Source organism: Hippopotamus amphibius, chromosome 15, assembly GCF_030028045.1.
Source record: "Hippopotamus amphibius kiboko isolate mHipAmp2 chromosome 15, mHipAmp2.hap2, whole genome shotgun sequence".
In the NCBI taxonomy this organism is placed as follows: Eukaryota; Metazoa; Chordata; class Mammalia; order Artiodactyla; family Hippopotamidae; genus Hippopotamus; species Hippopotamus amphibius.
Window position 1 is genome coordinate 39,458,531 of NC_080200.1, and position 17,178 is coordinate 39,475,708.

The following is a 17,178-nucleotide window of genomic DNA, read 5'->3' on the forward strand; positions in this document are numbered from 1 at the left end:
ACCTCAGTCTCCCCTCTTTCCTGTCCTACCACTTGCGGGTCCTTGGGAAAGTGTCCCCTGTTCCTCAAAAGGAAGTGGTTTCCTCAATTACCAAGAGGTTCAAGTTGGCAGCTGCTCTGGGCTGCGATCATGGCTGTGGATGGCTTAACTCTGGAGGTGGTGTCCTTGAGGGCAAAGGAGGAATGACTGGATGGGGGCGGCGGGGGGGGGGGCAGAGTGCCAGACAAGGAAGGTGCCTTGATGGGATAATGGTCTTGAGAGGGGTTAAGGCAGAGACAGGGTGGAGAGGACAGGAAGCTGAGAGGAAGGAAGGGGTGGTCAGGAAGGTCAGGTCCCGGCCCTACAGCCTTGGCTGCGAATAGGATCACATGATTATGTGTCCCTATCAATTCTGGGATGTTCTTATCAATTCTTGGAAATAGACTAGTTCAGAGATCCAGTTTCACTAGAAAGAGACCAGTGTTTCATCTGACGTAGGGAGAAAAGCAACCATGAGGTCCTTAAAACGTGAAATAAGAGTAAACGTAATTGAGTATTGCTCCTAAGATGGCAGAGTGTGGAAAAGTCTGGAAAAGTCTCTTTGTCCATTTTCCTGTCCACCCCTCTGTCTCACGAACATGGCCTGGAGCTGTAGAGTGCATTCAGTAGTCAACACTGGAGGGGACTTTTGTCTAAGGCTTCCCAGAGCCTGAGCTAGACGGGAAGAGATCAAGTTTGCCCTCCCCGCGCAGGGTCTCAGAGTGGCGAGCGAGGAGCAGGGTCCATGATATTGACTTCTCCACTGGGCAGATCAATCCAGCCCCGGGCCACTCCCTAGAGATCTGCTTTCCCCAATCTTCTGCTCAAGGCTCCCTCCTTCCCTCAGTCACCCTGGATACATTGATTGGTACAAGCCAATCACGATGGGTCTGTTTCCCTTGCAGTGATTGGTTTAGGGGTGGACATGTGACCTACTGTTGTCCAATGAGACAGAGGAAATGAATCAGGAAGATTCTAGGAAAGACTCCTTTGCTTTTAAAAAGAGTCACATGGGGAAAAAAAGGTTTTTTTTTACTGGCACTGTTTATTGCCATGTTTTTTAGCCATTTAACAAACATGTTATGAACAGCGATCTTATAACAACAAAGGGTATGACTAGAAAATATGCTGAGGATAACAAGGCAGAAAGATGGGTCTTTGATAATACAGTTGATTCTCTGAATTAACCCAGGATCCAACCTAAGTCTGGCCAGCTTGTTATCTGAAATAATAAATACCCTTCATGACTAAGATATTTTGGGTTGAGTTTTCTGTTACTTGCAGCCAAAGGCATCTAACTGAAACAGATCCTAAACTTGATTTTTACCTGCAGCTTCACACACGTACACGTACACGCACCTACATGTATGCACACAGGTGCCATCCAGAGTTCTGCCTTGGGGCCGTAACCTCCTACTTTCAGCAAACCTCTCTGCTCCCCCAAACCACCTGGTGCCTCTCACTAAGCATCAGGGGGCTGGAAACTTCGGCCTTGTTCACACCTTCCCAGTTTCTGGGGACTGAACGCCTTTCCATCTCTGGGGAGAAAGGGCTGAAGAAGGAAGAGGGTTTCTTGGCTGGGAATCCACTTTGCCTAAGGCCCACGCAAGACAACCTTGATAAACATAACATGGGATTAGAGAAACAAAGCCCTGTCTGTCTGCTGTATGTTCAGAGTCACCAGGGACATCCAATGACCCAAGAAAATGTCTTTCAACCCTTGTGTTCCTTGAAAAGCCACCAAATTCCACTCTAGGAACTGGATGCCTTTGGCTTAAAGTGTTGCCTTAGTCTGTGAAGATGCAATCACCCTGAAGAGGAAGGAAAAGGGAGAGAAAAAGGCAAACCAAGAGCATCAAAGCTGAGCTTCAACAGATGGAAGACCCTGCCCAGAGCCAGTCTTTCCCACGTCGTGTAAATAGGCTCTTCCAGACCAGGAGCTTGGTGGCAGAGCTGTTGGAGCTTCTGCCACCAACCAGCGATGAAAAGCCACAGCTGTGACTCACGCCCTTGTATCCACGTGAAGAGAGCTGAGGAGCCCCCCACCAAACTGGAAAGAGCCTGAAGAGGACAGTGGACCTCGCTGATGAAGATGCAAAGTAGGACACAGCCTTGGAGCCGTTTGTCTGGCCGAGGTCGCCCCAAAACCCTTCCGCTGCGGGCTCCCAGCAGACCATGGCCACAGAACAGCAGCACGCTGCCTGCCCTGCCAGGGAATCACACTCTTATAACCCTGGCTTTGGGAGCACCAAGTTCTCACTGCTTCTGAAAGCTTGAGTACCAGAGGTCCCGGGGCTGGGTACATCCCTCTCTCCAGGCCCTTTGACCAAAAAGGCTTTGGGTTGTTTGTAACGGGGCTGTTTCAAAGGCTGTATTTTTGAGTTTGTGTTTGTGTGTTATTTTGTTCTAGTTTCTATGTTTATTTTGTATGTTTCTCCCCCCTGGGACTATGGCTAAATTCGCGTGCCTTTTTGGAGAATTATCTTCTGGCATGGAAGATAGGAAGAGCTCTGGGAAAGCTATTGAGAAATCGACCTCCCAGGAGATAAGGAAGGTGCCTGTGGACACATCTCACCTCTTGAGGATATCTGGATTGTCGTAGGTCAGGTAACTGCGGCCGATAAACTGCGGGATCTCGATGGCTTCCGTGATGGCTGAGACAGAACAGAAAATGGAGGTTACGTGCTGTGTGGCTCCCTTGACCCCAGCACTCCACCATGTGGCAAGAAAATACAAAGAAAGCCAGCTCCTGGAAATAGGACATTTATCAACTTGGCAGCCTCTTGGCTGCACAGGCACTTGGCCTGCTTTGGGACTGTCCGGCCCGATAGCCTGGAACTGGCGTCTCCCTGTTGTCCCCTCCCTGGGGCTGGCCGTCACTCTTATCGGTCTCAGCACTACCGAGAAGGCCTGGCGATATGCCGGAACTTGAACCCTGCACAAATATTCCTGGAAGCCAAAGGGCAGGTCTCGGGCCACGTGAGGAGCAGCTGGGGATAACCCTAGATGTTCCAAGGGAGGCAAAGAAAACCACCCCCCAACAAAACCCACCGGGGTTTCTCTATTTGAAGCCAATCTGGTCCAGAACCCTTTTAGCCTTGACCTCAGATACTGGTGAAGCGGAAGGGATGAGGCTTTGACTATTTTTCGCAGGTCGCCTTCCGGTGTCATATTTCACAACATCTTCACCACAATCCCAGGAAGGAGCAGGGAGTGTGGGGATGAGGGAAGGGGAGGATTAGTTGTTCCCTTTTTTATAGAAGAGGAAAACCAGGCGTAAAATCATCAAGGATTGGCCCAAGATCATCCAGCTAAGAGAGCAGCTGACCATGAACCAGACTGGCTCTCCCCAGGGCTGGCCCTCAGCCCACTAGTTACTTTCCACTCTTTCAGAAGTGTGTTTCCTTCCTCACAACTTGTCACCTTTGTTTTCTTGAGGAAATCACCCTCTTCCACACAGTTCGTAAAAGAATCGGCTAAGTAGCTGTGTTTGGTGTCATGAGTTAGGGATAACTTAGGGGATTTCTTCTAAAGAGATCACAGCAACATCTCTTTCCTCTTTAGAAAGACACAGAAACGGCAGTTTAGAGACATTAAGGTGGAATAAATCTCGTGTTCAAAGAAACGTGCGCAATGAGAGAGAATAAGCCGGCTTATAAAACGAGTTCTAGTTTCACAAAAATATGTGGTTGGTACAAAGAAGACACTGAACTAAGGATGCTACACCCAGGAGAGATGTATAATTACTGGCACTACAAATGATAGGAGAGTTTAAACTCAGCTTCTGAACATTAAAAAGAAGGAAGGAAGAGAAGGAAGGAGGGGAGGGAGGGAGGGAGGAAGGAAGGAAGGCAAGCAAAACACAAAACACAAAACACAAAGACTTCGGGCCCCCAGCTATACGTTCCTAGGTTGGCAGGTCACCCATAGCAAGCCCCCATTCTCTTCATTAAAAAAAAAGAAAGGAAGGAAGGTGGGCGGGCAGGAAGGAAAGAAGGAAGAAAGAAGGAAAACAAGAAAAGCAGAAGAGACGTAAAAATTTTAAAGACAATTTCTGAGGTAACTCTCCAAGACATTGCTTTATTGTCCTCTGACCCCGAGGAAGCCCAAGAGGGAGGACCTTTTAGAGCTGGAAATGAACAGCTCTTGTATCTTCAATTCTGGGCTGCACCACGGGCCTGGCTCCCTCTGAATAAAGTGAGTAGGAGGAAGAAGGAAGAAAAGGAAGTCGAGAGAAGAAAAAAGATGCAAAATGGCATGAGTAGAGAGTTGACGGGAAGAGGCAAGAAGAAGGGAAAGCAGACGCCAGAAGAGGAGAAAAGAAAATGTCAGGGGAGCAAAGGAGGAGAAGGTGTGACAAGAAAGAAGAAACAGGTGGGTGGCAGCCCCAGGCAGGGGAAGGAGAGGGGGATGGAAAAGGCGAGGCTGGGAGAGGGGACCCAGAGGAGCAGAAATACAAAGCGGGGGGCCAGAATGGGGGATGAGAAGAGAGTGAAAATGCAAGAGAGCGGGGGAGCTCCTAGCTGGGCTGACGGGTCCTGAACTGCAGGCTGCCAGCACTGAGACAGGAGGAGCCACGATCCCTCCCAGAGCTGAGCATCACCCCTCCGCCCCTGCTGGGTTGGCTCAGCCCCAGGCAGGGCCCGTCCCTGCTGTTATTCACCACGGATGTGGGTCTGTGGCCAGTAGTCATCGTTCCCCTGGACTCCTTGAAATGGTCAGGGTGTGCTCTGCCCGGGGACCCTCAAAGGGTCCAGTGCAGCTGCCTGCTAAGCCCCCCAGCTCAGGAGCTCAGGGCTTCCCGAGATCCCGCTGGGAGACAAGTGTGTTCCCAGGGCCGGCGCTTTTGGAGGGAGGATGCCCTGGGAGGTGTGTCCTGGCCCCCCACCGTTATCCTTTTCAGGTGGTGGGCCTGCACGGTGCCCGCAGCCCCGCCAGAGCCTGCCCTGGCACGAGCCCAGGACGCTGTCACAGCTTCTCAGAGGACTCACAGTACTTACTATTGAGGCAGTAGTTCCCACACTCTGCCAGGTGCCAGCATGAAACAGAACAGGGAAAGTCAGAATCTCACAGTCATGGTAAAATCCCAATTACTTTGGTTGCAGATCTCTGGGAACCAGCCTTGCTGCCCTAGGGAAGCTCTGCAGGAATTCACATGCCTCTCTCGGAACATGAATCTGATTCCCAACAGGAGCCACCGGTGAGCACCCAACACACCTCCCCAGTTCCGGCTTAAGAGCGGAGGCACAGGTGCTGGTGGACCAAGAAGATGCATATAATAAATTGCCTGACGCCTCTCAGGTTCCCCTGACCTTGAACTGACAATTCCCTATTTACTCTAAACCTGGGAGAAATAGTCCCTTGCTAAAGAGTTACTTACTTTGTCAATGACCATTACTTTTCTTGGCTCCAGGCTACATGTGAAAAAGGAGAAGCCAGCCAGCCAGCTGCCTCTTTTCTCTCCGTCGTGGAAAATATCAACCTAATTCCCACCCCACCCTCTTTGCAAGATTCCAGAGCCCTGGTGATTTTGTGATGAACAAAGAGCAGGGGAACGCTCTAGAAATGACACCACTGAATACAAAAATGTTGAAAATATACTCAGTGTCATCAGTAAATGTGGATAAATATTAATTCTGTCCTAAAACATTACAGTTAAAAGTGACCATCTAGCCCTTTCTGGCCCTTTGTGGTTTGTTTAAATATTGTAAGCACAACTATATCTGATCCGAACCCTTTATATCTAATTTCTCTACATTGTCTTTTTTTCTTGTGGCAAAGGCGCTCGTCGAAAAGCGTTTTTGGTGCCTCCTCACATTGAGACCTCAAAGCTTGTGCCATCTGGTGACACAAATAATACCCCAGAGGACAGCAGCCTGCAAGCCAGGCAAAGCAGATTTTCCACTGCAGGGCCCTGAAATTCCCAATGGACCACAGCGCGTTAAAGGGAGCTTGCTGGCTTCTTCGTGCATTCCCAGGACCTGAGAAGCAAGGCTCTGGGGTGCTGTAACCTAGCTTTCCCAGCAGCCAGGACTCCTCTCAACAACCCCCTGAGGGATGGCCATCCAGCCCCAGGGAACACTTTCCACCGTGGGCAGCTCTCTCGCCCTAGGGCAGCACCCTCCCCTGCTGGACAGTTCTACTTGGAGCCGAAGTCTTGGCTCCATGAAGCTGACTCTGCAGCCACAAAGTAAACAACAGCAAAAAAAATCTTCTTCTACACTACTAGCCTTCAACTCTCTGAAGATGAACATCCAGGTTGAACACCACCCTCCCCCACACCTGCAAATTTTCCATTGTTTATGATAGACCATCCATCCCAAGAAAACAAATTCCCCGTAGCGTGCACAATTTCTATGCTTTATTAATGTGTTTTTTTTTTTCATACTGAGTTTTCTTAAGTTACAGCCCATATGTAATGACATTATGTTTTTTATGCACTGGGAACCCTCTCCCCCGGCCAAAAAATTGGCCCAAATCAGACCCAGCAATATGATGTGAATTTACCAAGTACAACGTACAGTGTCCATTATGTTGTGAATGTGGTCGATCAGAACGGATGAGGCAGGTTCCCATCTTCCAGGACTGTGCATCCCTGACAAATGTGTGACCTAAGGCAGTCGCTTTCCGCGTCAGACATGCGCGTGGAGCAGCTTCAGCTGCGGCAGAGAAACACCCCCATCTAGTGGCCGGCAGGGTCCCACTCGGTCTGAGTCCGAACTTCTCAGTAATGCAGGGAAGGGAAGGGAGAACCGAGCTGAGTTCTTTCCCAAGTGGCCTGTCTGCTATGGGCTGGGGGAACCCCAAGAAGAAGGAGCACCCTGCACCCTTGTCTTGGACACTCAGAACATAGCAAAGGTTCGGGGACGTCCCGCAGAAGAGACAGCGGTTTGTTTACCCAGGACTACCCAGACTTATTTGACCCCAGAACCCCCCTCCCATTTTGAGAATGTGAAATGCTGTCTCTCTCTCTCTGTGTGAGCCCAAAACAGCCATCGGCATTCCGTAGAACTTAAGTTTTTACAAACTCTGCTTTAACGTGTTATTAACTTAGATACAAGAGCTCTGAGGGACTGGGGACGCAAGGTGGTAAATTTGGATGAGAATAGAGAGAAAGAGGAAGAAATCTCTAAGGATGGGGAGTCTCTTTCTGAGGAGGGAGGCTTTTTGACATCCCTCTGGTGAGATGAGAAAAGGGCCTCGGTATTGGGGTGCAGCACGGGGTGCTGAGATTTGAGGTAGAAGAAGGCACCTAAGAGTGACAGCCCGCAAACAGAAGGTGAGGGGACCACCAAGCCTTATGGTTTTTGCTGGTACCAGAGCCGTGGCTGGGAGTTAGAAGACGCTCTGGCCCCGTCTGCCCCAGTTGGGGACAGAGAGGCTCACTTTTCTGCAGCTCAGTGGGAGCCGTACCTACCTCCATCTGGGCTCAGGCTCTACTCCTGCTTCTGATTTTGCCAGAGACAAAGGACGCGATGAGGGTCCCAAAACCCCCTCGATGTTCTGATGGTCTGGGAGCCTGGGCCGCCCCAGGATTTGTCTAAGTTTCTGGCCCCAGCCCTCCTGTACCAACAAGAGGTGAGAACAAGTGTCCAATCTCCTGACAAGGGCCCCAGTGGAATTCGCCTCTCAGGAGGGTAGAGAGAACCAGACTCGCTGAGGATGAAAGCTAATTTCCTGATGGAGAAGGTGCCCCTTGGCGGACTGAGTGAGGCCTGGCGCTGGAGATTCCTACAACTTCTGCAGGGGATGCGAGGAGCAGGTTCGTGCTTTTGAAGTACGATCTGTTAATCAGGGAGGGAAATAGCCCTTAAATATATGAGGCTGAGAATCACCTGGCTGGATCAGCCAGGATTCTCTTTGGCAACCAAGGACAACTTCTAACCATTCTTTGTCTTCCCCACTAAGAATATACCCCAGCTCTCGGAAGGTTCTCCTGCTTCTCTAGGCAACAGCGTAGTCACCCAGCTCTCTTCTCTTCCCTCTCTTTCCCATCCTTACCCGGGACTAGATGCTCACCCTAAAAGTCTATACGGTAACTGCATCTCTGTGAGCCTGCTGGGGCCTGGAAAAATTGTCCTTAACAGTCCTAACCTGCACCCAGAGTCCCACGGGTCCTCTCCAGCCAAATAACAGCAGAAGAAATTACGTGACACAGGCCACGCCTCCTAGATATGAATCTTCTTAGGACGGGCCACAGCTGCTGCTTTCCCAGAAACACCACCTTTATTTCAAATCACAAGGAAGTACTGATATAACATGAGGGCAGCCGATGTTCCGTCTGGGTTTTAACCTCGCCTCTCGCCTAGGATGCTGCAGAAAAGAGAGGCCTAAAAGACCCCCAGACCCCCCTCCACCCCCCACCCCGCCACTGGCCATTCCCTTGGATCTTGCCAGGAAGCCAGGCCCTCATCAGCGATCTGACTTTTCATTCTGGGGAGATTTATTTCTCATTGAACTTGAAACTATAGCTACAAAGCTATACACGTGAGCCCTTTATGTCTGCACGGCTCATGTTCTGTGACAGGGAACGAGGGCTAACGAGATCACAAATTATCCTTTCCTTTCCTTCCCAATGCTAAATGTTCATTTACGCCTGGACTTTATATATTGACCATCAGAGTGAGCATTTAAAGCAGGAGCCAGCTTGAGTTTGCCTGAGGGAAAAATGGGGACCAGGAGATTCGAACACTAATGTGAGAAATCCAGACACAATGTTCTGAACAAATGGGCCGCTCTCGAGCTAAACCTCTCCACGCACATGCTATTAACCAATCAGTGATTTGCTTGTTAGACTTATCAGGATCATTCACAAATGGGTCAATTCCTCTTCTCTGGGGGCTCATCACTAGGGTGAGCTATGTTCATAAATGCATTTCCTAGGATTTGCCATGCAGGTTTCAGAATTCATTTCAATAGAATGCCACTTAGTCTTCCAACTTGCAAATGGGCATCTTTCATTTTTTTCCAAGACTGCTGCAAAACAACTTCTCCTAGCATCCCATATACTGAAATATCTACCAGTAGTTCACAGTTTTCCTCTAAACCCTACTTTTGACAAAAATCAGGAATCTGGAAACAAATAGGAGAGAGAGAGAGAGCACATTCCTTCACTTAGGATGGCTGCCTTATTTCCTTCAGGCCTGTCTACCTTTTTCAATGAGTTCCCAGATAGGTGAGGCCACTGTAACACTCTAACAAGAAGGTCCACATGGCTCAACATGACAGAGCTGCAGGCCTCTTCTACACCCCACCGTGACCTCTGCCTCCCTTGGGCAGGTGTGGGAAGTGCAGTCCAGCAGGGCCTGCAGTCTGGGACCTGCTCTGCTTTCAGACAAAGGCAGGTTGGAAGCTGAGTAGCTCACAGCACCTACTGGTGGATTTTCTTTTTCTCACCAAGGGTAATAATGTTTAGTATTGGTTGAGTACTTACCAGGCATTCTTCTAAGGAATATGTGCTCATTCTTCTTCTAAGGAACGTGCATTGCCTCATTTAATCTACACTACAATTCTCTGTGTTAGACAATATTGCTATATTATTCCCATTTTACAGATGAGGAAACTGAGGTCCAGTGGAAACATATACAGCATGGAAGAGAGCAGTCTACAGAAGGTTCTTCATATTTTAGTTGGGAGCAGCTAATATACAATTCATATTTTGTCATATTCGGCAAGATTTTTCAGATTTCTCCTTATAGTGTTCATAGGTAGGAGTCAAAAATATTTAGTCAAAATATTCGTCGGTCTATAAAGCCCAGGCATCCACCTGTCAGGATAGGCTCTGGGAGTCGCTCAGATGTAGGAGTCCTGGAACCGCCCCCCCATATTATGGGGTAAACTTTTTTTTTTTTTGGCTGCACCAGGAGGCATGTGGGATCTTAGTTCCCCAACCAAGGATGGAACCCGGGCCCTGGCAGTGAACGCGCAGCGACGTAACCACTGGACCGCCAGGGAATTCCCTACAAGTTAACCTTTTGATTGCTAAACCTTGAGGGGATTCTCAGGGAATGAGCCACAATAGGGGCAGGGGGAGGGGGGGAGCGAGTTACTTGCTGTTTACAGAACTGTTTCAGCATTTTAATTAGTAAATAATTATAGTAGTTTATATATAATTCATCATCTAATATGCTATTGACATCATTGATTAAAAATAATCAGTATGAGTGTTCCAGGGTTAGCAACTGCTCCCCCAAATGGTCTGTCCATTCCCTCTGCTCCCAGAAGCAGCACCTGAGGTCCATCCACGCCCCACTCACCATCTCACCATCCCCCGGTCCCCGCCACTCCCCGGCCCCCTCCCCCTGGAGGTGTACCTTTCTGGCAGTGCAGCCCCTCAAAGCCCAAGGGGCAGTCGCACTCATAGCCCTCCTTCCTGGGTCGGCAGCTGCCCCCGTGGGCGCAGGGGGCCCCCACGCAGGGGTGGGCTGCGTTCTCCACGTTCACGCCCCACGTGAAGTCATGCTTCACGTGGATGGTCCGGTCATTCAGGATGATCTTAGGAGAGAACATGTAAAGACGTTCAGGAATTCAGAACTCGTCTTTGCAGTCTGCTATCGCTTTCCTCCGTGCACCAACCTGAACTATGCCTAGTGAGGGAGCTTTAAAAAAAAAAAAAAAAAGTCCAGTTGCTGCTTTTATAGTCTCCTAAGTGACACAGGAACGGAAGCGGTTACATGTGTCGCTTGGGAAAATCTGCATCATTTACAAGACTATACAAGCAGCTTCCTCTGGCTCTGGAAGACCTGGCCACGGAGAGGGTCATAAAGAGTCCAAATAACCACACAATTAGGGTGGTAATTCTGCATATTAGAACCACCCGGGGTGGGGCCTTAAGAAACATACTCCTGTCCAAGCCACACCCAGGTCAACTGAACCAGAATCTCTGTGGGTGAAATCAAGTCATCAGTAACTTTAAAAAGCTTCCCAGGTGATTCTAAGATGCAGCCAAGGTTGAGAGAAGCTGCTATAAAGCTAAGTAAGGAAGAATACAACATAAAATGTTACAGAGGCAGGAATCCAAGCGGGGCGGGGTGATCGCGTCTGGAGGCGGTGGAATTGTACGGCTGTGTCTTCCCGGCCAGTGATCTCTACAGCCTCCTCCAGCTCCACTCCACCTCTCCAAATCCCCCCCTCCCTCTTGCTTCCTCCTTCCCTGACGCTCTGGAATCCCCCTTCTCTCCAAGTCCTCTTCCCTGGAGTGAAACTCAGGTCACACACTTAGCACTGCTGTGCATATTCACCAGGATAAGAGAGCTCTGTGCTTTCATCCCTTTTACCTACAATGGGGCTTTAGTGAAGCTGATGAATTACAGGGCGAGGTTACCGGGCTGCCCAGCCACAAATAAACGATGTGTGCACTCGCCCTGAGCTGTTGGTGTTTCAGTGTCTCTCAGCCCTTGCAGAACCTGGAGACCGAGAGAACACCTCCCAGGGGAAGCTCCATCACGCAGGGGGCCCTAAGAGATTAGCAACGGCACATCCGGCCACGAATACACGTTGCCACAGGTTTGCCTCGTTAGAGAGTGTCAGGAAAGCCGGGAGAAAACTTTTCCCCAGCCCTGAATCTCAGAAGCTGCCGGACAAGAGCCAGAATCTTTCCAGGGCCTCCCCCTTTTCTTGCTGAGAATGCAGGACTTGAATAAGCCAAGAATGGCAGGGTCTACTGCAGGATAGGGCACAGCCAAGGGCCGGGTCCCTGGGAGGGGAGGCGGGCCTTCCCAGGAAGTAGGAAAGAAAGGTTTGTGTGTGCTGTGGGGAGAGGGGGGCAAAGCCTGACACGGCGAGAGGGAAGGTGACGCCTCATAGCAACTCAGCGTGCTTCCTAAGTGGAATTTCAAATCTGTGATTACACACAGCTGATCCCACCCACGGGGGGACAAGGGTCTGAACTGAGGTGTCGCTGACATCACAGCTCAGCCACAGAGGGGAGCACATCCGAGTGAGGAAATATTGACTGGGCCCCTTTCCTGGGCTCCACACTGGGATACAGAGAAGGACAGAGCCGCAGGGGCCCTTCCCAGAGCCCAACTGTGCGCATCGGGAGAGGACTTTCTCTCGCTGTCCCTCCATCATCTCAGCCTCTCCTGTACTTTGCCGCAGGTCTGAAAGGGATCACTGGCCCCCCTGCCTCCACTGGTTGCTAAAGGGAAACAGGAATGATGCTAACACCCAGCAACCGATGTGGTTTTCTTCAAATTGTTTTCCCCCCGTGTTGAGTGGTCCTGGAAACCTGGATCAACAGGGTTGGTGGAGCAACCTGCATGTCTGTTGCGGACAGAACAGAATCTCATGACCGTAGAGATCGTGGGCAGCCCCCAGAGAGAACGAGAGACAGATATGAATGGGGTCAGCGTCCTGTCTCTTTTACTAGCTGAGTGGATTTTTTCTGAACCTTCTGTGGAAGGACTCTTTAATCTGTGCTTTAATCTTTAATCTTATGAGTCTGGCTACATGATTAGAGTCACAGAGGTAGCAAACAAACGTATGGTTACCAGGGGTTAAGGTGAGGAGGGGTAAAATGGGAGATTGGGATTGACACATACACACTACCCTATGTAAAATAACTAACAAGGACCTACTGTGTAGCACAGGGAACCACTCAGTACTCTGTAATGGCCTATATGGGAAAAGAATCTAAAAAAGAGTGGTATATATATATAAAAGAGTCTGGTTACATGACTGATGAACAACTGTTAAACCGTGGTGGTGGGGATGCGAGGGGAGGCGGAAAGGACAATTGGCTCTTGCCTTGAGCAAAAAACAAAGTGACCACAAAGAGAAGCAAGAGTCGCAGTGAGACGCCATTCGCCTCCTTCACTCCCGCAGGAGTGTCTGCACCGAGCTCGTGCCAGTCGCCTCCCTCCACAATCCCAGGATATTTTGGTGGATTTGTTGTAAAAATCTGTCATCGTGGAGTTGCTTTCATGGGATGTCTGCTGGGCACAGACCCAGGAGCACGTGTGATTAGAAAGTGCAGTTGGAAAGGTATGCTCTGAGCATTAAAAAATATAATCTTAAAAATGTTCAAACTCTCTCAAGGGTTCTTTGTTGGGTGCAGCAGGTTGCACTAATCACAGTTCTCAATTCCATCATGTGCAGTCAAGGTCACACAATACACATGATGGATAAAGAAGATGTGGTACATATATACAATGGCATATTACTCAGCCATAAAAAGGAATGAAAGTGGGTCATTTGTAGAGACGTGGATGGACCTAGAGACTGTCATACACAGTGAAGTAACTCAGAAAGAGAAAAACAAATGTATATTAATGCATGTATGTGGAATCTAGAAAAACGGTACAGAAGAACCAGACTGCAAGGCAGAAATAGAGGTACAGATGTAGAGAACAAATATATGGATACCAAGGGGAGAAAGCCAGGGGGTGGAGGGGGTGGGATGAATTGGGAGATTGGAGTTGACATATATATGCTAATATGCATAAAATAGAAAAAAAAATACACATGAGGAAGGGAAGCCTGTACCTTCTGGATGCTGCCACTGAATGGCTTGAGGATGCCTGAGTTCTTCTTCACGTCATCGTAATTGGGGACCCCACCAATGAAAATGTCCGAGTTGCACTTAATCTGGGTGAAGCCTCCCTGCCAACAGATTAAAAACAAAACATGATATGACTTCAGAAAAAAATGGTTAAGATTACCAAAGGTACCTTTGGTTCCCTGTTAGGGAGCAAATGGCAGAGACACTCTCAGGACTCCTCATGACAATCTGTCTACACGTTGGCTTGACCTTTGCCTTGTTTTGCATTGCCACTTACCACCTGTTTGAATGTTTGTAAATTCCTTGACATTTCTGAGACTCAGTTTCATCATCTATAAAATGTAAGCGAATACAGTAGACTGTTCCGTCATCAGTACCCCTCTCCCTGCAGGAAGATTACCTCCAACCTGTCAGTCTCAAGTGGGACCATGTAACTTGTTTTGGTCAATAAAACATGAGCAGAAGAGAAATAAATCACTTCTGGGCAGAGGCTTTCAGAGCCAAGAGTGGTTCACCAGGCCCTCTTCCCCACCCTCTGTTCCTTCAGCCCGGGTCTCAGATTCAAGCCGCAGCTGACCTTTGATGGACATGTAATGCAAGTGAGAAATAACCCCTTATTATACGCTGCTGCTCTTTTGGGCTTTTGAATGCCTGACTGCAGCACAGTCTAGCTTGTCCTGGCAACTAAGATCCCACTGATTTAGCACTTTGCCTAAAGCTGGATGCGGGATCCACGTTCCAGTATGACAGCTATTGTTATATTCACCAATGGTAAAGACAGAACCTCTTCAGGCCAAGAGAAAGAGAAAGCATGGCGGGTGGGAGGCATTCCTTATTATCAAATACAAAGGGCAGAGAAATCCCTTCCAGATTCTCAGAGAATTCCCCACTGTCAATCCCCAAAGCCTTCCCCTGCTTCTGGTCATTTCAACAGCCTAAACCCAACGGCTGGGCTAGATAACAAGCTGTGTGTGAGATTTAAAGTCTAAGCTCCTTTAAACGTGAGTCTTCACTAAGCGAAGTGTTAAAATGTCCTAAGATAACATACAAATTTGAGACCTCTGGGGATGAACACACTTTGGGTAACATAAGTTATTGTTTCCTTTGATTTATGATCAAAAGAAATACAAACAGTAGCAGCATTCAATTATTTCACAAACATTACTGGGTACCTGCTATGTCCGAGGTTCTCAGTGCTGCACAAACAATAGTAAATAAGAAAGCCCAGGTCCCTGCCCTCCAGAGGCTTACACTGGGGGGAGCACAGACAGGTAAAGGGGCAGGGAAGATTAGCCCTGTGAGGACGGTCCAGGTGAGTGCACCTGGCAGGGAGGGAGCGTCTCACACTCTACCCCAGACAGAGGGAGTGGGGAGGTGCAGTAGGAAGAGTTAGAAATGAAAAAGAAACTAGACGAAGTCAGGGGCTGGAGGGCATGTAGGTACAGGGCAGAGGCAAAGAGGGACCAGATGACGCCTGGATAGAAATTTGCACTTCACCCCCAAAGCAATGAGTTTTCAGCAGGAGAGAGCATAATAGACTGTGTTTTAGGAATATAACTGGCCAGAGGGAGGAGGATGGATTTGAGGGCCGGCTGGGATGGAAAAGAGGAGACAGGGGGAGCAGAGGGGAGGGTGCTCCCTCTAGGGGAGCGCTCACAGGGGCTGGGTCCAGCCAGGTAGCCACAGAGAGGTCTGGGATTAGACAGACTGAACTGCCTTCCATCAGCAGCCGGCAGGCAGCTTGGAGGGTTCTTATTTAAACAGCGGAGAGGTGGGAGGGTCATCAAAGAAGGGCTTTCAGGAATTCTTGTGGCCCGATGCCATAGAGGAGCAGACAGGAGCTGTCAGTACACACCCACACGCCCCCATCTCCATGTTGTCTTTAAAATAAAATACTAGGAGGAAGGAGGAAGACTGCAGGGTCAAAGGGATTTCAGAGAAGCAGGCCGTTTTGAAAAAAAACTTGGAGTTTCTCGGTGGTGACCAGAAACGGGGCGGGGTCTCGTGGTTCCTTTTGGCGGCTCATCAAAACCCTCCCCTCCCCCAAGCCACACCCCCTCCACGGGCAGGTGGACGCGAGACGCGGCTGCAGCTGCCACGCCCACGCAGGACCGCAGGACAGAAGCGCACAGACCCAGCAAAGTGGGGCCCGTTCTGAAGTGGGGTGCTCGGTGCCTGGATCTGCCACTTCCGTCTAGCAGGGAGTGGCTGGAAAACCCCCTGGTTGGGGTTTTCTGAAGCCCTGGGAAGCACCGCTCCTCCTCTGAGCTTTGCATAGCTTGGCTCACCCTGGGCTGTCGGTATTTCTCAATGCAGCCCGGAGCAGTGTGGTGTCGGGTGTAGTCTGGACACGGAGGGGTGGGTCCGCCCCCAGGGGATCCTCTGATCCTTGTCCTCACCCTTCTCCAAGCTCCAAGACCACTGCCCCTGTCAGCCACACCTCTGAACACGCTAGGGACAGGTGGGGGCAGAGACCCCGGGGGGGCGATCTGATTAAGGTTTAACTCACTGAGATCAAGCGCGGGCCCTCCCACTCCTGTCTGGGGGCAGCCTCACAAGAACCACCCTCGATGCACACTGAACAGCCACGCCTTCCCTCCCACCTGTTTACACGGCTTCCTGGGTGGGCAAGCCCTCCGGCCAGCTCCATCCCTTCAAAAAGCCAACGGGGAGGACACTGTTTCCACCATATTGTCTAATTCTCATTCCCTGGGGTGGCAGTAATAGAAACCCAGGTGTGGTTTCAACCTTTGTGTTGCCTCTTCACTGCAGGATCCCAATAGTAAATACTGCGTGGGGAAGAGTTCCTTATTTATAATCAAAGGCCTTAACCCCACTAGTTACAAACACACCCATCCTAAGGTTGTGTTACTGTTTTACAGTAACAAAGGCCTAGAACAATACAATGCTTTTTTGAATTTATACTGTTGAGTCGACACACAGTCAGATCTACACTTGTGAGCGTCTCATCCTGTCTTGGACTAACATCAGCTGTTTTCTGGATTTCATGAGAAGTGACTCCCATTCACCCTTTAAAATCCATGTTCCTTTATCCATCTCCCTTCCTTTCTCCCTGCTTTCCTTTTTCCTTTCACCTTTCCTTCCCTCCCTCCCTTCCTTCCACAAATATATATGGGACATTTTCTAGGGTACTTGCCTCTTGAAGCGGAGCACAGTTTGGGATTCTTCTAATTCCCAAGGACATCCTTGACTCTGATAGGACCTCCTACCACTGCTGTCCCCAAGCTGTCTTCCTGACATGTGCATCCTTCTCTCTTCTCTCGTCCTCAACCAAAGACCTCTTTCCCCACCAAAAGTCCCTTTTCCTTCCTTTTCTTTTTTCTATCAATTCATTTTCTTGTTAGAACACCCACATTCATCAACGCCCCCTTTAAATCTATGATGCACAAAATGACAACTGTTGTAATTAAAATCCTGGCAAATCTAGAGTCCCCTCTGTTTCTAGGGGTGTGTAAATCTTGTGTGTGTATAGAATCATAGTAGTTTATAGTTTAAAGCAAATCTCTCTTATCTCTCCTTAAAAATGTCACTTTCCTTTGGACGCAACCTTGGAAATAAAATCATGGACGAAAGTTACACACTTCAGTGGAAACTCTGAGCTCTTGAGATCATGATCGTACACTATAAACAATAATAGT

At 49.3% G+C, this 17,178-nt stretch overlaps 1 protein-coding gene across 2 annotated transcripts in view; it reads right to left on the reverse strand.

The window, feature by feature from the left end:
* Positions 1 to 17,178, reverse strand: part of EGFLAM (EGF like, fibronectin type III and laminin G domains) — a 181,406-nt gene that overhangs the window by 13,570 nt on the left and 150,658 nt on the right. For both annotated transcript variants that reach the window (XM_057709655.1, XM_057709654.1), the window contains 3 exons: positions 13,504 to 13,620; positions 10,332 to 10,512; positions 2,594 to 2,672 (listed from right to left, as the gene is read on the reverse strand). In XM_057709655.1, coding sequence (XP_057565638.1) covers positions 2,594 to 2,672; positions 10,332 to 10,512; positions 13,504 to 13,620 — 377 coding nt within the window. The remainder of the gene's footprint in view (positions 1 to 2,593; positions 2,673 to 10,331; positions 10,513 to 13,503; positions 13,621 to 17,178) is intronic.